The sequence below is a fragment of the Condylura cristata genome, unplaced genomic scaffold (assembly GCF_000260355.1).
Source record: "Condylura cristata isolate star-nosed mole 26May11 unplaced genomic scaffold, ConCri1.0 scaffold00016, whole genome shotgun sequence".
Taxonomy (NCBI): domain Eukaryota; kingdom Metazoa; phylum Chordata; class Mammalia; order Eulipotyphla; family Talpidae; genus Condylura; species Condylura cristata.
Window position 1 is genome coordinate 4,343,738 of NW_004567117.1, and position 26,238 is coordinate 4,369,975.

The 26,238-nt window shown below is 34.2% G+C and overlaps 1 protein-coding gene across 3 annotated transcripts in view; it reads right to left on the reverse strand.

Moving 5' to 3' along the window:
- The window catches only part of ANKRD12 (ankyrin repeat domain 12), a 110,082-nt gene that overhangs the window by 14,004 nt on the left and 69,840 nt on the right, over window positions 1-26,238 (reverse strand). For all 3 annotated transcript variants that reach the window (XM_004683744.2, XM_004683743.2, XM_012725875.1), the window contains one exon: window positions 4,291-8,990. In XM_004683744.2, coding sequence (XP_004683801.1) covers window positions 4,291-8,990 — 4,700 coding nt within the window. The remainder of the gene's footprint in view (window positions 1-4,290; window positions 8,991-26,238) is intronic.

The following is a 26,238-nucleotide window of genomic DNA, read 5'->3' on the forward strand; positions in this document are numbered from 1 at the left end:
TAGGCCAGAGACACAGGTGCGGTGAGAGGATTCACCAGAGACAGAGGGGGAGCAGAACATGCCTACTGACGAAGTACACTGTTGAGGGGAGCAGTGGGTGGGTCAGGAGAGGTCAGCCACGCTATGCAGATCACCTCCGCAGAGGGGATTGAACTCATACTGACGTGGCTTTAAGCTTCTTAGTGCTGTGCTTTAACCTGCTGCACCACCAGGGAGGGCCCTGAAATTAAGTTTTAAACATATTTCTGCCCAGTAACTCAAAAACAGTCTTTTAAAAGCAAAAGGTGGGAAGTGTTTGCATATTAGTTCTAGTAAATCTGAATCTTAGAGTTGTTTGAGCTGAATGAAGTAACAGTAACATCTTAAATACGTATGACATCTGAACTAGAGTTTTTAATATGCTACGGCAAATACTATTTCAACCTGTTTTGACAGAGTAGGGATTATTGTCTTACAAATGTGAAAAGAGAGACCAAAGTCAATTATTCCATGATCAAAAAGCTGGGTTTTAGGGAAACCTAGACAAGCTCATGTGCATGCTAACTGTAAATCAGCTCTTACTCTACTAATTATGCTGTATCTACCTCTGTGACTTTCATTAAACAAACAAACTCCCTATTAGTTCCAGAAATAGTTCTTAGCTCTGCTTATATAGCCCCTTTTGAGAAAGTATTTAATGCAACCGATTAAGGTCAAAGCTTTCCATCCTTAGTTGTGGCAAGGAAATTAAATATGCATTATATCCTTTTTGCAGGAATAAAATAGTTCACATAAGCACAAATAACTTACACACATTATTATATGTTACACTATATAGCCATATTGCTATCTCAATCTCTCAATAGGCAGATAGTGCTAAGACAATCTAACCTATTTAGTACAGAAAGTATTTTTAGTGAAATAATTTATACAAATTCTAGTTTATAATTTGTGTTCTTTAGGGTTATCCAAATCACATGTTATGATACAACATATTTCAGTTTAGATCATTTACCTTTCAAAAAGGAGGAAACAAAAAATGATTAGTTTTATATTCTTTGAGTCATTAATTAATTTGCTGAAAGAATTTGAAAGGACAATAAATCTATTTACAAGTCTTTCAAATCTACCAATGCTATGTATTAGGATCAGATCAATATAAATAATTGTCTTTTAATATTAAAAAAGCACTGATAATGAAGTATATTCTATGGATATCGGACTAAAGAACCATCTTTCCTCTTTTTCATCTCTCAGGTTTTGGAAGATGGAGTATGTGCAAAGACAAGATGTGAAACAGCACAGAAAGCCTGATGACCACCATGCCTAGTAAGGCAGCAACTATAGCCAAATCTAGAAAAATAAGGAAAAATGAATGGGCACTGCGGTCTATGGAAAACTGGAAGTTTCTGAAGATATTTAGCTGGATAGTCACACAATGAGATATGTTTTATAGAAGGAACCCAAACAATATAAAACTACACTGACAGATTAGACTAGAAGCTACGGTAGCAGTTCACAATATCATTTTGCACATTTCTGATATTCATTAGCACAATGTTTATTATGAGTCATTTATCTATACATATTTGGAATATTTGGTTAGGCAATATTCACAAACATGAATAAAGTTTAAGGAGCTTGTGAGGTCCTTGCCTAGATATGGAGAGAGAAAGAGAAGGTAAAAAAGGAAGTGAGATTAATCAACATGACAGTGGCTGCTGTGATATGGGGATAGAGGCTGAAAAATCATATAGTAACTACAGTAACTGAAGCATAGAAATCAAAAAAAGAAAACACATTTGAATAAGAAAACTGAGATAAGGTAAGTGAGTTTACTATTGGACACACTGATTTTTTTTTAAAGATATATTATTTATGTGTACAAGAACTGGGGCACAGGTCAGTGGTAGAGGGAGTGAGAGGATTCACCAGTGACAGAATGCAGAATAGAACAGGTAGATCCCTGAAATACACTGTTGACACTGTTGAGGGAAGCACTGTGCGAGACAGGAGAGGTCTGCTGTACCATGTGGGGTAGCTCCCTGGCCAGCTGGGGATTGCACTCATATAGCAGTGGTGTGCGGCAAAGCTTGACAGTGCTGCGTCTTTAACCCCTGCACAATCAGGGAGGCCCCTGGACATACTGACTTTTTTAAAAAAGATTTATTTATTTATGCATACAGAACTGGGGTACAGGCCAGAGGTGCAGGGATGGTGAGATGATTCACCAGAGACATATGTGGGTCACCTCCAGGATGGGGATCAAACTCATGCTGAAGTGGCTTTAGCTTCTTTTAGCTTCTTAATCCACTGTGCCACCAGGGAGGGCCCTGGACATACTGATTTTAAGGATACTGTAGAACATTCAGGAGCAGAAATGCAACAATATATTCAGGGTAGAAGATAAATTTGCAACTCATTTTACAAAATATCAATTCTATTCTAATCCTTAATCAGACTATAGCCAGAGGCAAAGGCAGATATGTAAATAGCTAACTACGTATCACAGGGGCGACATCAGGAAGACACAAGCAATCATGCTCCCACAGATGTGACATCAAAGCCAGAAAACAGCCAATGTGAAAGACAGAAAGGGGGACTGAAGAGAACATTTTTGGTAGAGGGAATAACACCACAAAAGGACCAAGTAGTAAGATGTTTTCACAGAAGAGGAGTTCAGTTTAAGTACTGGGTAAGTTTGGAAGTAGTAGTGAGAAAATGAAGCTGGAGGAGACAATGGGGTCAGAGTAGGGAATGAATTATTACACTATGCTTAAATATAAATTTTTAATGTGTATACAATGGAAAGTGAGATAATCAAAGCTGAGATATTAAAAGGGAAATGGCTTTTTATTGTTTTTAAAAGGATATAAATTTAACAATGAAAAAGAATGCTCCTGTATGAAGAGATTAGAAGGAAACAGAAATGAAAGCCTTAAGCCAAGGCAGTGGTAGAAGACCGATTTTGGAGAAAGCACTAAAGCAGAACAATTCAATTTGTTGGTTCCTATTTTGGTGCTAATATCAATGAAAAAAGGTTTGAAGGAGAAGTAAATTGTTCTTTTGGTTGTGATTTACAGTTAGACTTCCCATTCAGGAGTGAGGGACTCATCCCCCAGTTCCTGTGAGTATTGGTGGCTAACAGCTCTCACATAAGTTCCTCTCCAGAAATGTACAAGGACTTGTCCTGTCTTGAATGTAGGCTACCTATCAGAAATACAATTCCACTTCAGAGCTTCTGTATGTTCAGTTGCGGTCACTACTGCAAGTACATTTCAGTTCAACTTCTTGCTCTGTCCCATTTTATTTCCTTCATATACTTATAGGTATTACTCCTGATAGCTCTTCCCAACAAACCGGTCACACAGAAGTGAGATGTCATCTAGGTGATAATTATGAGGCACCTATATTTTGATTCTGGAGGCAAACAGAGGTAATAGAACTAAACAATGAAGTTTTTGGAACTGGCACATAGCAGAAGGATGCACCACAGAAATAGGTAAGATTACATTGACAAAACAGTGACTAAAGATTGATTCCTTGGGAACTCTGATAGTTAAAGGGTGGCTAAAAGAGTCATTCAATGAGACAGAAGACTAGTCAATGAGGCAAATGAACCAGAGGAAGGCACCAAATGAAAGACCAGAAAGGGGAGGATTTTATGAAGATCAAGATGATCACAGTATCAGTGTCACAGAAATCAAGCTTGGGGAAAAAAAAAAAGACAATCTGGCAATTTAGAACTCTGGTAAACTCTAGCAATGCATAATGGCTAAATGATAAACTATTCTCCAAGAGTGAGAGTAAAGGAAAGAGGTGAACCTAATGAATTAACAGTTAAGGTACTTCTTTCCCTCTAGAATAAACGAGGCCAACATGTTTGGATTGGGTCAGTAAAGGTTAATGGAGAGGGAAAGACTGAAAAAGTACACTAGCAAAGTGTGTTTTATAAAGAGAAATTTCAGAGAACACAGGAAGGAATGGGACCAAAAACATATGTAAACACATTAACCTTCAAAGAAAGAACACAACCTTCTGAGACAAAAGAGAAAGCAAATAAGGAAAAATAAAATGGTATATATCATTATTGTTCAAAAAAGATAGGCATGTCTTACTAAAATGCAGCTTTGTGAACCTAAATATACTGTGTGAGCAAAACCAGATTTCAAATTTTCTTAGTATAATGTTTACACAGAATATCTGAAAAATTCCTCTATGCTATCTTGAAACAATATTTGAATTAAGATTAAATACAATATAATATTTATATATTTCTATTGTAGATGTTGATCAAGTGATTTTACTTACTGTGGGAATGCATATCTTGCTTAAGGGGTTTCCATCAAGGAGATACGATCCATTAAATGTCACATATTCATCATAATACTGAGGAGCTTGAGGAATAACACTACACAATAATTTGCGCTTTTCTTCAATTTTTTTCCTTATGTGCAAGTATTCAAAATATGGATTTGCTCTTTCTGAGCTATATGGCTGAATCTCATCTAGTTTCAGAGAATCTACAATGGCTGCCAGAGACTGCTGAGTTTTCTCTTTAGCTTGTAGTAAAGAAGGATTTACTTGCACAGGCTGAGGTACACGTGACACTTTTCTTTTACGAGGATGGTGAATTTGAGGATCATCTTCTTCAGTTAATCTTATTCTTGCTCTAGGAGGGGAAGATTCACTGTCTTTGTCTGGTAACAGCGTACAGCTAGCAAGAACCTGTTTGCTTTGGCTTGTCATGGCATTTGCTTTGTTTCGAGTCGTCCTTTGAGGGATTTGGTTTTCAGTTTTATCATCCTCAACATTTTCTTCTAATTCTATTTTAACTAACTGACCATATTTGTGGATTTCTGGTTGAGCTGACTGCTGTGAATGAGTTTCCAAACTTGATAAAGTGCTTTGTTGTGATTCTTCATCTTCAAGGGAAAGCAAACACTTTTCACTCTCAGGACAATGTTTTGGATTATCTTGTTCATTTAGGTTTCCTTTTGGCATCCCTGCACTCATTTCACATAAATCAGAATCACACTTATTCAAATGAGTTAAAACCAAATTCTCTAGTTTTTCTTTTTCATGTAAAATAACCTGAATATCAGAATTGCTATTGTCAACCTCATGGCCACTGGAAGACTTATACATTAATTTGCTAAATGTATAATGTGTATTATTAAGCTGGGAAGAAGCATCACTTCCATTAAAGTCCTTTTCTGATGGTAACAGAGGCAAAGTATTAGCCTTCTCAAACTTCTCAAAATTACCTGGTGATGGTTCGTGAACAGTACTCTCAGAGTACCCTGGGACAAAGGCATCTGTCTTTTGAACATCTGTTAGGACAAAAGTATTTTCCATGTCTTTTGTAGATTCACTATCAGTATCTAAAACAGAACTGATAATTTGAACTGCATTTTTTTGTTGTAAAATACCTGGCTCTTGATTGCCAACATATGACAAAGACATATGTTTAGGAATAGATTCAGCATCTGAAAGTGACTGGCTGTGGAATGAGCAAGGTTGCTGTGAAGGCAGAAAGGACACTGGATCCTGAGTACAAGAGTTTCCTGGCAGTTCAGTCTGGTGTAGGGATAAAAAATCATTATTTTGTTCTTTCAATATTGTGTTTTCAGAACTACAAAAACTCGGCACAGAAGAATCTTGATCAAGTGTACTAGAATTGGGGCAGATAAAGTCATTGTTATTGAATGGCTCCAATCTATCAACAGACATCTCCCATGATTTACTTTGGATCACACCAACCTGGTTAGATGATTCTAAATGCACTGGACTGTCCATTAAAGTACCCATTGGAGCAGTACTCTTGATAACATTCGTATCAGTTGAAATATATTTGTTATTTACAGATCTAGTAGGAGATGCTGCAAAACTGGAATGTATGTTAGATACATTTGAAAGTTCTTTTTCAGGCACATCTGAGAATACCTCAGGTTTGGGAGAAGGACAAATTTCTCTTGGCACAACTAAGCCACCTTGATTGCTTTCTTCTGATATCGTTTGGAACTTTGTATGTTCACAAATGACAGATGGCATGCTACATCTTCGAACTTCTACAGGTCTTCCTTCATTTATAATTAGTTTTACATCTTCTACAGAAGATGATCGGAGATGGGATGCTGGAAGTCTGTTAGTATAAGGTGGTTTAATTCGCTCTGGCAATTCAGTCAGGTTATCCAATTCCCTTTCATGTAGGGCAGGAGACTTGGCAACTGGCAAAAAAGGTGACTGGGAAAAGGACATTTGGGAATCTGAACCCTCTAACATAAAGTCAGAATCATACTCAACTGGAGGCCTTGGAGTTGTGACTGTGGTGTGGCAAGAATCTTCTGAGCTAGCAACCGATATCAGGGATACAGATCTGGAGCTGAGTCCTAGCTTTTCACTTTCTGATCTAGGAGACCTGTTTAAATTATTATCTGAAACAAAGGATGGCTTGCCTAAATTCGTATTTTTGGTGTCAATAGACTGTGATCTGTTACTTACAGCATCTTTAGATTGTTTCTCCTTGATAAAAGAGTCACTCAACTCTGAACTCTTTGATCTAGTAAGTTCTTTATTTTTGGACTCAGCTGGGGTATGCTTTGTTTTTTCTTTATCCTTTCCTTTAAGTTCTAAACAATTACGATTTCTCAACCGTTCCTTTTCTTTTTGCTTAATTTTCTCCTTGTGCTTTTTGTGCCACTGCTCTATTTCTAGGTCTTTAAGGCTTAGCATTCGTTCAAAACTTGTCTGCATTAAATCATCATTCACTAACCTCTTTTCTTTAGGTCTAGTATCTTTTGACGCTGGTGATGACTTAGGTTTAGGCTTATCAGTTTCAGATTTTAGTTTGAGTAAACTATTTAGTTGAACTTTATCCTTGTGTTTGTCTCGTTCTTTGTATCTGTCTATATCTTTATCTTTTTTATCTTTTTCTTTCCCGTCTGGTGTTTTCAAAGGTTCATCTTTTATTTTTTCTTTGAGAGAGAGATTTTTTTCATGTTGAGCTTTACTATTATCTGCTATACTTGACTTCTTCTCTTCCTGGAAGTGTTTGGAATTAGCTACATTAACACTTTCTTTATCTTTAGATTTTTCTTTTTTATCCAACTCCCGGTCTTTATTTTTATTTTTTTCTGATTTAATATAATCACTATTATCTGATTGTTTATTTTTCTTTTCCATCAAGTGCTTTTCCTTGCTTTCTGCTGGATGCCTTTCTTTTTCAAGTTTTTCTTTGTCATGTTTTCTATCCACTTTTTCTCTATTTTTCTCTCTGTCATCAGTTTTTTTAACAGTAGTAGTACTTTTTATTTTCTCGCCTTCTTTATGGCATTTCTCTGTGTGATGTGAATATAACTTATCTTTTTCTTTTATTCTGTCACATTCACTAAGATCTAATTTGTCTTTCTCTGACTTATGCTCATGTTTTATCCTTTTCTCTTTTTCAGAATTTCTTCTTTCAGTTTTCTCAATGTCCTTTTCTTTAATTTGAAATCGTTTCTCAGGTTTTTCCTTACTTTCTTTTATATGCTTTTCAATTTCGATTTCCTTTTCTATTGAATGTAACCCCATAGATTCTTCACTGGCACTTAAAGAACTGAGTTCTGTTTCTTTATCAATAGGCACATTTTCTCTTTCTTCTTTTAAATCCTTTATTTTTTCCTCCCTACAAGATTTCTCACTTTCCTTTTTTATTTTTTCTCGTTCTTCTTTTAAGTTTCTCTCTTTGGAGACATGCTTTTCCTTGGTTGACTTATCATCTTTTGTGTTTTTTTCCAACTTAGATTTTTTTTCTAATGTTAGGGACTCGTGCTCCATATTTAAAAATAGATCTTCAGTTTCATCACTTTTAAAAAAATTCTCTTTCCAAAATTCCCTATCAAATTCCACACTCCGCTGCAGCTCTTTAGCACCATCTCTATTTTTGTATTTTTCCTTTTCACTTTCAATTTCTTTTTTATGCTTTTCCTTTTCCCTCTCTTTATGTTTCAATTTATGCTTTTTTAATGTTTTACCCTCTTTGTCCATTTTTTTCAGTGTGCAATCAGAATTTTCAAATGTTGGGCTATGATCTTCATCTTTTACTTTGGCATTTGATTTTTCACCAAACTCTAAATGAAAATCTTTCTGATGTTTGTTTTTTTCTTTATGCTTACAAGATTTTACACTTGAACTTTCTGGCAAGAATTCAGATTCTGTATTTTCATACCGAACAAGCTCAGGCTGTAATGACATTTCAGAACTACCTGGTGATAAACATGTTTTGGTATGTTCTTGTTTTAGTGGTGTTGATTGCTTTTCACTTAATCCACAAGAATGTTTGGGAGATTTACCAGTGGGAATATGAAATAAATGTAATGAAGTATCATCTTTTGGGCTAAAAGATTTCCTAAAATTCCCCTCCTCTCTGGTCTTTTCTGAACAATCTAGTGCAGTGTTAACTGTCAAGTTTGTTACTCTGGTGTTTTCTTTCCCCTCTTTTTCTTGCTTTAGCTCTTGGTTCTCTTTATTTTTGTTCTGATTCTTTAATTTTCTTTTAACTTTGCCTTTTTGTTTGTGCTCATTAGAGACTCCATATTCCTTTTTGGCTTGTAGCTCAGAATTTGATGTTTCAGGGACAGAACATTGAGCAGAAACCTTTTTACTTTGAAGAATCTCTTCATCAGAACTTTCAGAACTTGAATACAAAACCCTAGATGGCTTTTGTTTTTTACTTTTAAATGATTTAGGATAGAAAGTTTTTTCCTGTTTTGCAAATAAATTATTCTTTTCTACTTCAGATTCATTTTCTTTTCGTGTCTCTTTCCTAAGAATATGCCTGTCATCAATCATTTTATTTATTTCTTCATCATCATCATCTTTAAACTCATACTCATCAAGGGCAGATGGAAGAGGTGCTTTACTAGGGATTATTTGTTTACTTTCACAAATGAGAGAGTCTTTCTCTGTCTCAGAGTCAATATTTTCATCAATACTTGAAGGATTTACAGACTGAGCCTCTTCAGAATCTAGAATTAGAAAGAAAATTCATTTTTGGCTAAAAGACAATTGTGAGAAATAAGACTGAGAGTGTATACAGTTAATATTTCAAACAATTCAGGAAAAATTTCAGATTTATATATAGTAGTAGGAATATCTAAAGAACTCAGGTATAGTGTTGTGGAAAAGCTGTTACAGGATCATATGCTTTGACCTTTAAAAGCACACAAAGTACACACAATACATGTTATCAAAAAATGTATGAAAGTATGATGTAAAACAGAATTTTAAAACCCATGGGACCAAGAGGAAACACTGGTTACTAAACTGTCATGCAAAACTTTCAGAGTGTACATTTTTTTCTAGAAAGAGATTAACTTTCAAATTCTTCAACACACAAAAAAAGATTAAGAACTACTAACATTAAAGGGTTTAACTAACATCACAAAATGTCCTATATGTTTCAAAACTATATGCACAAAGGACAATAAACCTAAATAAAAGCAAAAGCAGTTTGATTATGCAAAACATGACTATTGGTTAAAAATGTCAGAATAAAAATATATCCTTCAAGTACATGAGAATTAAAACCTAAACTGTGGGCCACTTTCAGCATAGCCACGGCAGCTAATGCTACCACTAACTTGTTCAGCTGCTTCTTTTAGTCCATTATGGACACAGTGATGCGGAAAAAACAACCCTTGTGGCTCTCACAGAGCTTAGCATCTAATGTGCTAATCAAATAATCTAAAATAGTATAAAATCACAGTCATGTTAATTTCTACAAAGGAGAGCTCGTGGACAAAATGTGCAAGATCAAGAATTCACACTGTGATGAAACGAGAAAGAAATTGTTGGTATGCTTCTAGGATTTGATGACTTTGTCAATATGGTATTGGAAGATGTCACTGAGTTTGAAATGCCAGAAGGAAGAATTACTAAGTTACATTAGATTCTGCTAAATGGAAATAATATTAACACTGCTGGTTTCTGGAGAAGGACTGGGAGTATGAATGGATTTCCTTGACTTATGCTAGATTCTGTTTTGTCTTATGATGACAACGAAATAGAAAATTTGTTTTAAACCTTTTAATGTTTGGATTCTGTGCAGCTAAGTTTCCCATTAAAGGGAAATGCTTTGAAAATGCATTGTAAATGCCCACTTTTGTAAGTTAATCATAATTATCTCAGAAAAAGAGCAGTGTGTTCTCTAACAGACTAAAATAAAAGTGTTTTTGGTCACTTTTTCTTATACTACAGTAACCACAGAACAAAGATTACAGTTACTTTTTCACTTGTGTTCCTGCCATTTGGGGCCTTTTGCATCCTTATTTACATGATCATTTGATTCTCAAACAAAAATTGTACCAAATGATGAGATTTGGCTTTGAGCATATGCACTTAAAAAACTTGAAATTATTTTTTATAAAATTCAGTTCAAATTGATGTTTAGTAATGAGGATTTTTCTACTGACCTCAAATTCTATTAACTTACATAAAAAAAAAACCACCAAGTAGAATATACAGGTTAATATGTGTATACTACAGAAATGCAGAAAAGTAAAAAAGAAAATATTCACATTTTATGTCCTTAAGACTTTTTCATTACACTATGCACATTTTATTTTTACAAAAACTTGACATACTTTTTTGTAGCCTTCATCTGAGATGTTGAATTTAGACAATGAATATTTCCATGTCAAATATTTTAACATCGTTTGCATTTCATTAAATAGATTTCTACTTAAAACAAAACAAAAAAGCGTTAGCTGTATATAAAACTTAAAAAAAAGTTGTACCCCTTAGTTTTCTTGTCTATGATTTAGACTTGATGCCAGTTATCTCCTTTAGTACAATGGAGAAAACAGTAGGCTCGATTCCTACATATTTTTAAGTACATTAAAATTTATGTTAAGTAAATGAAAATGTAATTGTATCCCACCTGTTAGTATAAGTACAGTCAAAGTACTGCCAGATTTGGTATTTTTTTCTTCCTAGGTTGGTATCTTTTCTTAGTTGCAATGTTTGTTGCACACATGTAGTCACTAAGTATGTGAAGGAAAACTGAGACCTCTGACCAACTAGGTTTCAAGTTTCATTACAGAAACTGACACTTCATATGCTATATATTAAAATGGTAACATTTTATTATATTGTAAACCTTCTTTAAAGTAATCCAGCTCCCAAACTGTCTCTTCATGTGAAAATCCAAATTTTAGAAACATCTGGGATATCTATACTATATAAGATACTGAGTCCTATAGGTGTTCTAGAAGATCAGTTTTGTTTTTTTGAGATGTAATCACACTCTAAGATATTATAAAATGCCAATGAATGACACAGCTTTTCTGAGATACGATATAAAAAGAACATTTTTGGATTTACAACTCATTATACATAGCAGTTACATAGCTTATACATAGTAGTAGTTCTCCAACTACTATTTATCAACTATGTAATCCACAGTATCAAACTGCAGATTTTATATAGCCAAAAAGAAAACCTATGCAAACAGTATTTAATTTGCACTTTGATTAAATGAATCCATTCAGGATATAAAACAGGTGTTATTTTCTTATTAACATCTTGTATATAACTTGTTCTTCAGGACTTCTCTCCATTTGCAGTGTTCAAGGATTTAATTCTTAATTCTTAAAATCTTACTCTACAACTGTATTATTATTTATGTTTCTGATTGACTATTTTGACTGGATATTGGGAAATCCCTTTGCATATCCCATAAAGCCTCAGTTCTAAAATTGGAATTAATCTTGAACGAATCTTTATTGCTTTCTTACCAGAGATGAAGTGTTTGGAGCCAGAGGTGACAGATTTTTAAAAAGACAGTACTGCTTCTTAAAATACAATTTGGGGACCTCTCTGGTGGTACAATGGGTTAAAGCACAGCACTATGAGGTGATCTGCAGCCACTGCAGCATGAGTTCGATTCCTAGCCTGGGATGTGACCCACATGGCACAGCAGATCTCTCCAGACCCACCTGCTGCTTCCCTCATCAGTGTATTTTAGTCAATCTGCCTGTTCTGCTCCCCACTCTTGTCTCTGATGAATCCTCTTGCCCTCTAGCCCCTGTACCTCTGGCCTATATCCCAGTTCTTACATGCATAAATAAATAAACGTTAAAAGTACTTGATAATATCTAAGGGTGCACTTAGTCTGTTTAGGAAAACTAGAAAAGAAAGCAGGCTGAAGCCTACAATGTAAGATGTATGAAATTTCAAGCAGAATTTAAGGACATAAAAATAATTTATTTAGGGCGCTCCCTGCTGATGCGATGGGTTAGGACGCAGCACTGCAAACTGGCTGGAACCCCAGAGTTTGATCCCCTGCCCTGGAGGTGATCCACATGGTGTGGCAGACCTCTCTTGACCCGCCCACTGCTTCCCTCAGCAGTGTACTTCCTTGATTTGCTTGTTCTACTCCCTACTGTGTCTCTGGTGAATCCTCTCATTGCTCTTGCACCTCTGGCTTGTACCTCAATTCTGTACGAATAAATAAATCTTAAAAAAAAAAAAAAACAAAAAACAAACTGGCCCTCCCTGGTGGCACAGCAGGTTAAAGCACTGCACTGAGAAGCTGAAGCCACTTCCGCATGGGTTCGATTCCCGCCTGCCCCGGATGTGACCACATGGCGTGGCAGACCTCTCCTGACCCGCCCGCTGCTCCCCTTAGCAGTATACTTTGTCCATCTGCCTGTTATGCTCCCCACTCCCATCCATCCATGTTGCTGCAAAAGGCAACCCCGGAGCCTCTGGCCTGTACCCCAGTTCTGTATGTACAAATAAATAAATCTTTTTAAAAAATTTATTTAAATAAGCAGCTCGATATATAGCATTTCAAATACATCTTTTTTTTTTCATGTAACAGATTAAAGACACTTTCTTTTGAAGCTGTATTTTATTACTGTATTTTAAGAACTATCTATTACATTTGAGTTAATAGGTAATCATTTAAACTGATTCTTCTACTGTGCATATTTTCAGGTTGCTTCCAATTATTTGACAATAATTTTTTTTGGTACCTATTATTTCAAAACAGATATATATCAGTTTTTGTGTATCTTTAAAGAATGGGAAATACATGAAAACAGTATGTCTAGCAAACTGGGGCCTGAGAAATTATAAGTGTCTTGTTTTCTTCAAGTCTTTCTGTATTTTCCAAATTCTTATTAAATGCCAATGAATAGCATAAGAGATGTATTATTTTTAAAAATACAATATTTTTACATCATTTTGTGCATTTTTTCATCTCAGTTATAACTCATGAGCTTCCCATCACCAAGTCATCCATGTGCCATCACCATAGTCCAATGTTATTTCCTTCTCCCCACTGTTTCTGATCCCATTCCCCACTCTACCCCCATAAAATGTCTCTGGTATATAGCTGTTCATTATTATTATTATTTTCTCGCCTGGCCCATTATACTCCTGCTATGAGTGAAACCATCCGGTATATTTCTTTTTCTTCTGGCTTATTTCACTTAAGTATGACCTTTCCCAGCTCCATCCATGTTGCTGCAAAAGGCATGTGTTTATTTTTGGTTGCTGAGTAATATTCCACTGCGTGGAGTACATTTACTACATCTTTTTAATCCAGTCAAGAGATGTATTCTTTTTATCAATAGCAATAAATCAATAAATCACGTACAGGTATAAAAGTCACTGATTTTTTTTATTATTAGTGAGGCTTACTTCCATGTATTCTATTACCTCCTGTATATCACCACTTTCTAATATCTTTAGCATTATTTCCTTCTGGACTTTTTTCCCTCTAGGCATATCAATTTGTAATTTATACTGTATGTATAACCTTATGTTTTGCTTATTATTTCATAATGTTAGCCATTTTGAATATACACATTCAAGATTAAGTGCAAATTCTTTTAAGAGAATTATACATCTATGTGTATCTTGAGAAATCCATGATTTAACATTTGTGTTCCTGATTCAATGCACTCCATTGAAGATATGCCCGTCTCTTATGGTCCTTTCTTTAAAAGGCTTACTTTTTTAAAAAAGGGGAAATATGCAAGCTCTGAGTTAGCCTGATGCTTATGAATGTTCACAATGAGTTGTGGAATTACCTCTGTCAAGAGCTATAGTCTGTCATTGGCCTAGCTCCATTAGCATGTTGCTTCTCAGTGCAGGCAACAATGATCCTACACTGACCTCAAAGGTGGCTATTCTCCAAGATGCTATTCAGTTGTGGATTAGGCAAAAACACTTCTTCCTTAAGCAGTCCTAAACCTTCACATTTACCTTTTACTCATGAACATAGATCAAGCTATTCTTGGAATTCTAGTGCAGGTAGTAAATTAAAAATACATGTCTGGGCCCTCCCTGGTGGCACAGCAGGTTAAAACACAGCACTAAGAAGCTAAAGCCACTTCAGCATGAACTCTATCCCCATCCCAGAGGTGACCCACATGGCGAGGCAGACACCTGCTGCTCCCCTCAGCAGTGTACTTTGCCAGTTGGCCTGTTCTGCTCTCCATTCTCTCTGGTGAATCTTCTCACCACCCCTGCACCTCTGGCCTATACCTTAGCTCTATATTCATTAATAAATGAATCTTAAAAGAAAAAAATACATGTTCCGCCTTTCTCAGATTATAGAGAGAAAATCACCTAGAAATCTATAATCTTTAATCTTAATGTCAAAGTGGCCATGATTATCATTATACTGCTATTTTCCTTTTGCTCCACTGGCTAATTACTGAATTTCAACTTGCATTTAAAACAATTTTATCTAATTATTCCCTACAAAAATTACTTTAAAAGGCTTTTATATTTATTATCTCAATTTTATATCAGAAAGTACTACCTCAATTTTATATCAGAAAGTAAAGTAACCTTACTTTAAAAGGTTTTTATATTTACTATCTCAATTTTATATCAGAAAGTAGGGAGAAAATGGCAGGGTAGGAAATCATTAAAGACATTTTTCTAATGTTATGTATGGTAACCAGATATAAGAGATGTGGCCCAAGTTAGATTACAACATATAAAGCAAATCTTTTTTTCAAAATCTCTTGAAAATACCAAGCATTCATTTGACACAATTACATTTCACATGCTAACAGTTAATAGATGTTAAGCATTTAAAATGCTTTGCATTATTTAATGATTATAATTCTTTTAATAGTAATTTTCTACTAATGTCCATATATTTTGCGAGTGGGTGATGACACTACAAAGCAAAATACATCATGACCCTTAACTAAAAATATTTAGTCAAGTTCATATCTCTGTTTCCTCTGAGGTTCAGCCATCAAACTTTCAACTATCTCAACTCAATACTGAAAACATTCTGGGCCTACCTGGTGGCACAAGGGGTTAAGCCTCAGCACTGTGGATCTATCTGTAGCCACTACAGCACCAGTTTCATCCCTGGTGGCGCAGTGTGTTAAAGCACAGCACTAAGGAGCAAGCCAAAGACACTTCAGTGCAAATTCGATCCCCACCACAGAGGTGATCCATATAGTGCAACAGACCTCTCCTGACCCACCCACTGCTCTCCTCAACAGTATATTTCAGTCATTCTGCCTGTTTTGCTCCCCACTCTGTCTCTTGTGAATCCTCTCATCCCCCACACCTCTGGCCTGTAGTCCAGTTCTTATATGCATGAACAAACAAATCTTTTAAAAAATCATGGGGGAAATAGGTAAATAAAAGTTTAGTGACTGAAACAGAAAATACATGCCAATATTAAGTGCTAGAAATTAGTTTCAGAAGACCTAATGTTCACCTTGGATTTGACAAAAATTGGTAAGAAACATTAAAATAATCTCAATCTCCATCCTGATAAATTCCCTTGTAATTACCACAAGCAACATTCCTTCCCAACATTAAAATCAGTTTTCTGTTAAATTCATTCTAGGTAAACTGACAAAAATTTGAAAGAGATAAAAATATACTTGAGAAAATAATTTGCCTCTGCTAGAACTAAGGAGATAACAATGAGGAAAATCCATAATATCACCAGCTAAATTTATCAGTTTAGTTCAACAAAAATTGCAAAGACAAATCAAGAACTGGAGAGGAGATAACTACAGACTGAAAGTTATTTGGACATAGCACCAACTGCAATATATGGATTTATATTTGGATTACTCTGAACAGTCTTTAACACAATGATTCTATGAAACAACTGACTTGGAACAATAACTGGATATTTAATAGTCCACTTTAGTAGTATATTTAAAATTTAAAATTATTCCTATTTTTTAGAGATACATAACGGAAATATTTCTTAACTAAATGATTTCAGGTCCTCTCTGGTGAAGCAACAGGTTTAAAGCGCAATACTGCAAGGAAGCTGCAGTACGAGTTTGATCTCTGGCCCCAGAGGTGATCTACAAGGCGGGGCAGACCCCTTCTGACCAGCCCACTGCTCCCCTCAGCAGTGTACTTTGTCAGTCTGCCTATTCTGCTCCCTATGCTGTCTCTGGTGAATCTTCTCACCGGTCTTGCATTTCTGGCCTGCACCCCAGCTCTGTATGCTTAAATAAATCTTAAAAAAATGATTTCAAAACAATGAGGTAAGGTAGAGAAGTATACAGGAGGACAAAATAAGGTCAGTTATAAGGAAGGTGGCACCTATCTAAGCTGGGTTATAAGTATACATGGGATTCATGATATTATTCTTTCTCTTTTGTACATATTTGAAAATTTCTATGCTTAAAGTAAAAACATAACTTACAATTAACTTTAATCTATTTCTAAATATTTAAATAATGGATACATGACATAATGTACAGGGAAAAAAAAAAAAAGCAAAAGCCCCAAACATATACCATACTTAGGAGAATTTTAAAAATAATTTTCTGATATAAGTACATTTTTCAATGTGAAAGTGTATTCTTTTATTAAAGATTCTAATAGTTGATGGTAGGCTCTGGCAAAAACCAGAGAACACCAGCTATTTCATTTTTAGAATACTTCAACAGAAGGTGCTACACTGAAATACAGTGAAGAGTTCTGTCACAGCATACTTCCTAACAGTTATTATTAAATCATTAAATTCGTATTAGGGTTATATATGAACATAGTCAAGATAGTCAAGATAAACACTCAATAAAACGACACCATAATTTGTGATCCTTTCATAGTCTTCAATGTTTATTTTATGATTCAGTATACTGTGAAAAGAACTCTGCCGGAAAAATTTAAGCTCTAAAGATGTTTGTTATATTAATTGTCAATTTATATGGAAACTATCTTGAACAAACAATGAGAAATAACATAATGCTGGTAAACATAGCTACATAAGGTTAAAACTGAATGTCAAATATGCATTTGTTAGTATTCTTCGCTTGACTCTGAGGTATTCACATGTCAGACATATATCTTAATTTATATACTCCATAAGTTGTGAAATAAAGTAGATTAAAAACACCTCATTCATGGCTACTAAGTAATATAACTTATAAAGGGAAAAAATCCAGGGATCGGGAGAAACAAGGTAAAGGTAGTCAAAAGGCAGAAACTTCTGTTATGTTCTGGGGATAAAATGTTCACAAACACTGTGGCTATGGTTACAATACAGTATTGCACTGAGTTATTTAATACTTCTAAAAGTAGATTTAAAAGTTCTCACCATACACACACAAGAATTTAAAGTCAGATGATGTTTCAACTAACAAATGTAATCATTTTGCAATATAAATGCACATCATTATATTGTAGGCTGTAAACTTACAATGTTAGCATGCCAATTGCAATAATCTCAATAAATATAAAAGGAAAAACACCCTGTCTTCACTACCATGAATTACAAACAAGTGAACCTAATCAGAATTTTCACCTTTATAATGGTAAACACAAATGACATTTTTAATTTAAAGATTGTAAGGTTATAATGCCATATTAACTATAGTTTTCAGTAATTTTTGTAAAGGTTTTCATATAATTTTAAAAAAGATTTATTTATGTATTCAAACAGAATTAGGATACAGGCCAGAGGTGCAGGGGCAATGAGAGGCTTTACAAGAGACGGAGTGGGGAGCAGATCGAAGAATTACACTGCTGAGGGGATGTGGATCGCCACGTGGATCACCTCTGGGGTGGGGAATTAAACTCACATTGAAGTGGCTGTGGCTTGCTTGCAGTGCTGTGCTTTAACCCACTGTATCACCAGAGAGGGCCCAGTTTTCAGTACTTTATTTAAAAAATTTGAAATATATAATATCTTATTTGCGGTTTATACTACTTTTAAAACTAATGTTTAAAACTAATACAATCATTCATTGCTTAAGTTCTCAGGAAAGTATTGTGTAGCAATGAGGACCAAAGTGGAATTACATGAATCTAGACAGTGTAGCCTACTACACTCATCTATAAGGTAGTTTATTGCGATCCAGGCAGATATTCAATCATATATATTTATTACATGTTTACTCTGTACCAATTGACAGTATATGCGTGTTCATTTAACCTTTATTTGCTATACCTCCCTGAGGCATATAATGTAATCTCTAATGTGTAACCTGAGCAAATACTTGCCCACAATTTGAGTGCAAGTGATCAAATGTAGATAATAAAGGAATATTAAAAAGTGAGCTCTTATGGCAAGTCATTTGAAGTGTAGAGTTCAGGAAATTATTGTTTATGATTCAATTTCCACTGTCAAAATCTCCACATCAAAAGTTTTTGTGTCATGTAATATGTTCAACTTGAGTTAAGTATTCTTTCAAAACAAGGAATTCTACTTTAAAACATCATCTTTACCTATAGGATGGTTATTTATCATTTTTATTCAGATATGGCTAGTGTGTAAAAAATCCTAAGCTATATTTAGTGATTTTAAGGCTGTTTCTGTTGCATTTATTTTAAAATAGCCTTTGTTATGCTTCTATTTAATTCTGTTAGAAAACCAGAAAAGTAGAGAGATGTGTAAAGAAAAGCCACCCATAAAACAATCCCACCATTCACTAGAAACATTAAAACAAAGTATTTGAATTCAACTGACAGGTACAATAAAGTGAGCAAACTTTCTGAACCTTAGATCTCCTTGGCTCTTATAAGTTACACGACCAACAGAAACCTACTGTTTTCACTTCAGAAAATAAGCTTATACCAAATGAACAATATCAAATCATGTCACTCTTTAGTCTGCTTTATATTTGGACCATCACTTATTAGCTTATTTTCCCTGGATTGTTTTGCAGATCAGGTCAATATGCCTCCCATTATTGGTACCCTGCCACAGTGAACCCACAGAATAAGAGTTCACACATATATGCATCATTATTTACTCTTTTCTTGAAAACATTCTTCACAAAACTCTTCGACATTTTCTTTTGAAATATGCCAACTACTCATTGTTGCCACTTGGGAACTTATCAAAATCCTAAGTTAGACTCCGTAAGTTTCTTTGTGATGCTGAAGACATATTTGAATAATTTTTAAAAAAGAGAATATATGTCTAAGGATGTTTCTTTAGCCCTCACACATTTGTGTGAGGAATGGAATTCCGATTTCAATGTAAATTTTCAGAGAAAGCTGTTAATTGTTGTTCAACTAGTTTTCCAAAAATATATTTAAAAGTAAGAACTCTGATGCCATTCTTTCTTTTGTAAGTAACATGCTTCTCTCTGATTCTAGGATCTTACAGGATTTTAAAAAATCTTTATTCTTGAGGTTGTGATATGTAGATGATTCCCCATTTTCCTAGTTTTTTAAAATTCCTCTTCATTTAAAAACATAAATATTCAACTAATGTAGTTTCTTCAATTAATTTTTTTCCCTTGTAACTGATCTACTCTCTTTATAGGATAGCTATTGTATATCCTGGGTTTTAAAAAATTTTTAAATTTTTTCCTTATATTTCTAAAGTCTTTGAAAATAGAATTTGAGGGCCCTCCCTGGTAGTACAATGTGTTTAAAGCACAGCACAAGGAAGCTGTCCACAGCCACTGTGGCACAGGTTTGATCCCTGGCTAAGGGGATGACCCATGTGACACAACAGACCTCTCCTGCTGCTCCCCTCAGCAGTCTGTTTCGGTGGATCTACTTATTCTGCTCCCCACTCTGTCTCTGGTGAAGCCTCTCACCGCCCCCCCCTCACCTCTGGCTTGTACCCTAGCTCTTGTATGCATAGATAGATAAATCTTAAATATCTATATCTATATATCTTGATATCTTGTCTTTCTCTTAGATCTTAAATTAGATTTTCAGCAATATTCAGTCTATTCTTTAATTCTGTATAGAACTTTCAGTAATGGTAGATTAAATTCCAAGGCATTTTCTAATCAACTTTTCATAGTTGACTTCAAGGATGGATGTCTTGTATTTTTTTTTTTTTAACAAGATGCATTTATTTATTCATACCTCTGGTACAGGCCAGAGGTGCAGGAGTGGTAAGAAGTTTCACCAGAGACAGAGCAGGGAGCAGAACAGGCAGACTGATGAAGTACACTGCTTAGAGGAGCAGCAGGTGGGTCAGGAGAGTTCTGCTGCGCCATGTGGATCACCTCCGGGGTGGGGAACGAACTCATGCTAAAGAGGCTTTAGCTTCTTAGTGCTGTGCTTTAACTCACTGTGCCACCCGGGAGGGCCCTGTCTTGTAAGTATTTTAAGAACTTACCTTCTGCTTCTTATGTTATTTATGCTGTCCAAGATCAATTGTTCTATTTGTTATTCTTGGGCCTTCTCATCTGTCATTTATTTTCTTCAAATTATTGGATTTCTTTCCATATTGCTAAAGGGAAAACTAATTTTTTCAGCAGGTTTGTGGAGTCTTTAGAACAGGGTTTTCCTGAGAATCCTATCCATAGAGATGGGTGGCTGTCTCTGTTCTCAATCTTGTGCTAAGACTGTTCTCTGAACAAGCTGATTCTGTGCTTCAGAGTCTCTGGGGCTTTACTTGAGGAATGTTTCTAAACTGTTGCAGGCCTCTCATGTCTATTTTGGGTGGTCCCTTCTGCAATAGCTCACTGTCTAAAACTTACATATTTAAGAATCAATTATATAAATATAACTCACTTATGCTACCTAGAGAAAAGAGGTAACATTAGAAAAATACAGGTGCATTTTAAGAAACAAATCTTCACAGCTTATATATATACAAATTGATAAAGAAATGTAGCTTAGAGATAGAGAAACATAACATAGGCAATTTTATGTATTTTTTTTAAATTTCCATTTCTAAAACTCAAAATTCCTAAATTATTCCTAGTTATTTTAATTCTACTTTAAAGGGAAAAGTAGTCCCATAAATAATGCCAAGAGAACACAATTTCACTGTGTTTCTATAGTAAGAGATGTAGTAGATATAAGACAAAGTTAAAAGCTGGGAGAGAAGGGAATATTTATCAATAGATGAAAATACTAAGTAAAAGCACAATCTGCATAATAAATAAAATCAAGTACCACAGCATTTCATAAATGCCCTCAATACACTCAATACATTGCTTTTATACTAAAATGTCATTAACAACAGAAACAGATTCTGTAAAGCATAAAATAGTCAAGACTATTTTTTCCCCTCTGTAAACAGGACTGGTATAGTTACAAAAATTTTGACGTCACTAAAGAAAACTGACAAAATTACCCAGTCTCAGTTATTTATTGCACACATGCTGTGTGTGTGTGTGCGCATGTGTATTATGTGGAGGTCCTTTTAACTATGACTAGAGAAGACATTTTGTGCACATAGAGTGATACAGATTAGGTCAAACTCATTTAAATATATGCATAGGAAATTAATATTTTAAAGGTAAATGTCTTTTATCAAGGTTCTGCCCAAATGTACACTTCAAAGATTTTATTCTTAAATATTTAGCAATATCTCAACTATAATTATGTGACAGACTCACTTTAGGTTACTAGGCACTGGAAATAATTCAATTTTGAGGAAAGTCATCAAGTCAACTTTTACACAAAAATCCTACTTTGGTATTTGTAATAAACAACTTTTTATATTTTAGACAGATACACTTGAAATTTCTTGATTACTACATTACATAAACTTCAAAGGGACATCTTAGAAGGCTATTATTTTGTGTAACAAATTTAAACATGTATATTATTATTTAATTAGAATTTGCAGACAAACAAACACCTCAGCTTCAATCACAATTTCCCATGTTTTCTGATACATGATCAATTAAAAAATACAGTATGTTAGCTATACGAAGAATGAATATTTACAGTATATTGTTATTTGGATATTATAATTACTTCCTTCCCTTTTAACAAAATTTGACATATATATATTTTTTTCTTTAAAAGCCAGTCCAGGTTAAATTAAAACTCTGAAGCTTTAGAGCTATATCAATATAGTTAAAAAAAAAAAAAAACTCATGATACAATTGTACTATCAAAAAGTACTGATTTTCAAGAAAGAAGAATATAGAAGTTTTGTATATGTAAGATCCAGGTGGAAGCAGTTGGTTATACTAGAAGAAAATTTGAAAAATAATGCAAAGAAGTACACCATAGACGCCAAAAATTAGAATAGAAAAAGCAAAGCATGCAAAATATGACTAATATAATTTCTTTCACAATTGGATATTAAATGAAAGAATATTTTATTGCATGTTGAATGTTCAACTCTCTGCATAATAGATACCTAAATTCCTTTTATTTCATTTATATATTTGTATTACAAGGATATGTGAAGTATGAAAGGTGCTCAGTAACTTCAGAAGGAGATTTAATCAAAGATGTCTCTCACAGTCTTGGCTAAAAAAATTAGATTCTTGGATCACTAAATGAATTATGATTTTTCTAACCTGCTGTCTAGTGTATGTACTGTGTTCAAAAATGCCAACTGTAAGCAAAAAGATAAAAGATTTCACATGTTAAGTGGAGAAATCTTTATGTATACCAATATGCAAACTCCTCTACCCTATCAAGTCTAAACTCCTAATTATCGAGTATGTTGACAATCTAAATAACAGCCTATATGAACTCCTCTTGTAGCCTTTACATACTTGTAAGGAGAAAATTTTAAAATTTCCTAAGGTGGTGATGCTTCTTCCTATATACATAGGTTAAACACTGATTCATTTGATGAAAATTTCTAATATATTTTGATTTGTGTTTTGGTTCCTACACTACTATGCATAATTCCATATATTCACTTGCAAACTGCCATATTTTCATAGTTCCTGAAATATAAAACTAAGAAAGTGAGTTTCACAAATAATGACACTTTATTTAGAATAGTAATAATTTACTACTATAACATGTAGAAAATAATGTTCTAAAATACTGGTTATTTTATGTACTTTATAGCACAGAAATGGACTCAGGAAATACCACTGGTAACAATGCATCAATGTCCTTCTTAAATCTTAGTCTCAAAGTAGCTTGTCTATTATAATGGAACAGTTCTTTGCTTAAACTGAACTACACAAAATGAGGAAATACAGCAGCTGCTTAGAAATAGGCCAGATTACTGGCAAAGTAAAATAAAGAAAAGGTGAATAATTCTTCAGACAGTGATTGCTGTTTTCAACCTTGTCCACTGGGCACTCTAAACAGAATAAATGTTGTAAACTTTTAATCGGTACTTTGGCAATTAATGAGTATCAGCAATTATGGGGGGGAGGGGTTCTATGTGACACATGTTTTATGAGCATGTTCTGGCTCTCTGAATGCAATTAAATTCCCAGTAAGATATGAGGAAGCAATTATTTGTAGCAAACATCATTACCAGAATTTCCATACAGGAAGAAAATGTGAAATATGACTGTGGGGGAAAAGGCAGACATTAAAGAGGGAAAAGATGGAAGAATTATGCACATTTAAAAGTGCTACACATACTGCTGTACTAATCAGGACATATATTCCTGCCATAACATTATGTCTGATAAGCACATTCACTCAATGTGGAGCTGAGGCCAGTCTGCAAACTTTATTACTAATCTGTGATGAAACAAGAACTTGGACCAAAACTGGAAATTAATTATGTCACTGCACACAATTTAGTTCAACTGACACTTTTTCCATAGCATTTTTTCTTGAAGGAAGCAGTACAGTGATTAGTATCCACAAATTTATGACTAGTAACAATTTATAAAGCTACTACATTGAATACTCATAATGCCTAACAGAATGAGCCATATTTTAAAATGCTACATATATATAACTCCCTTTTATTTACTTCAAGTTGATTATGTTCTAAAATTTGTAATATTGGTTATATTTTCTACCTTTGCAACATTTAAAGTGTATCTGTCACATGGACAAAACAATATACCAGATAGGTAATAATGTTATTAGACTTTTCACATACAAGCATCTATGGGCAGTTAATTCTCAAATATGTTCACTCATGAATTTAGACTACATGTTAAGTCTAAACAGGACCTCATGTAAATTAAGCAATAAATTTTGGGTATTTTCATCAGTCTTTTTTAGCAACTTCAAAATCCTTGTATGATACTTACTGAAGATTTTTGCATCATTCCTTGAAGGACTTTGATCAAGCAAGGCACATTCACCATGTGGAAAATAAATATTCTGTAAAATCAATACATAGCTGATGAACACATAAAACAATGAAATCCAGTAAAGTCAAAAAGGTTCCAGAATATGTGTTCCACTTTTATTAAATATGTAAGTTCAAATAAGAGGCATTCTTTTTTCTATGGGAAAATTTGTTACAGCAAATTTCTATTGGAAAGTTGAGTATTTCTTTCGAATAAAAAGTTTTTTTTTAAAAGCTGCTTTCAATAGCAACTATTTGTTGAAGAGACCAAAATTAAAGAGCTTATTATTCAGAGTAATTGAAAGAATATAGCATATTTAAAGTTCAGAGCATATTTAAAGTTTTTAATTTCAAATTTTTACTTTTCTTAGAAATTAGTGATTTTCAACGTTACAGTCCTGATTTCACATAGCACAGAGGTATTCAAGTGACTTAAAGCTTGAAACTGGTAGATGGATTTATAAATATTTTAAAAATAGAAACTGACAATGGTAGTGGATGGTTGTTAGTATTTTTGTTTTCTTAATCAGGAGTAACCCAGTGCTCAAATAATATCTAGTACATGACAGGTACTCAGAGATAGTTGTAGGATAACTAAGGGAAAAGGGGGAAGAGGAGTTTAGGATGACTACTAAGCATATAACATAAATCTCACTGAAATATATTCCATTAATTGAGATAGGAAAAACAAGAAGAGTATAAATGGGGAAAAAACAAGTTTCATTAAAGTACACTGATTTCTGTGGTAATTTTAACTAATAATACCCAGAAGGCAGCTAAATATTTATATATGTCTGAGGCTTGAGTTTGTATGCAATAATAAGGTATTTGGAAATCCTTCATATAATAGTTAAAAGCAAGAGTGGGTGCACTTACACGTATAGTTAATTTATGACAAAGAAGTCAAGAGTGTACAGTGGAATAAGACAAGTTTCTTTAACCAAAGGTGTTGGGAATTCTGCATGCAAAATTGTGAAACCAGAGCACTCATACATACACACAAAATAGGTCAAAGACTTGAATGTAAGACCTGAATCCATAAAATACATAATAGAAGACTTCATGACATTGGCTTCCGGAATTTTTTTTTTGACTAACAGGATGAGAAACAAAAGCAAAAGCAAAAAGGACCAAATCAAACTAAAAAGCTTCTATACAGCAAAATTAACTATTGTTACAATGGAAAGACACCCTACTGAATGAGAGAAAATATTTGTACATCATACATGCAACAAGAGGCTAGTGTCTAAGATCTACAAAGAATTCATAAAACTCAACATGAAAACAAATTAGCCCAATCAAAAAATGGGCAGAAGAGCAAAATAGTATCTAAATATATTCAGATACTTCTTCAAAGAAAGACATACAAATAAATGACCAACAGTCACATGAAAATATATGTTCAACATCAGGAAAATGCAAATGAAACCCACAATGAAATATCACCTCATATGCATGAAGATGGCCATGTCAAAAAGACCAGAAACAAGTGCTGGTGAGGGTGTTTGAGAAAAAGGAACCCTCAAGTACTATTGGTATAGATGTAGACAGTCCAGTCCCTATGGCAAACACTTTGGAAGTCCCTCAAAATATTTAAAATCAATTTACTATATGATTTAGCAATTCATCACCCTGGTATCTATCCAAAATTGCAAAATCACTCTCTTAGGGGATATATGAGCACCTATGCTCATTGTAGTACTATATGCAACAACTAAGTTATGGAAACAACCTAAATGCCAAAGACAAGTGAATGAATAAAGAAGATGTGTGCACACATGCACACAAACACAATGGAATACTAGTCAGCAAAACAGATATGA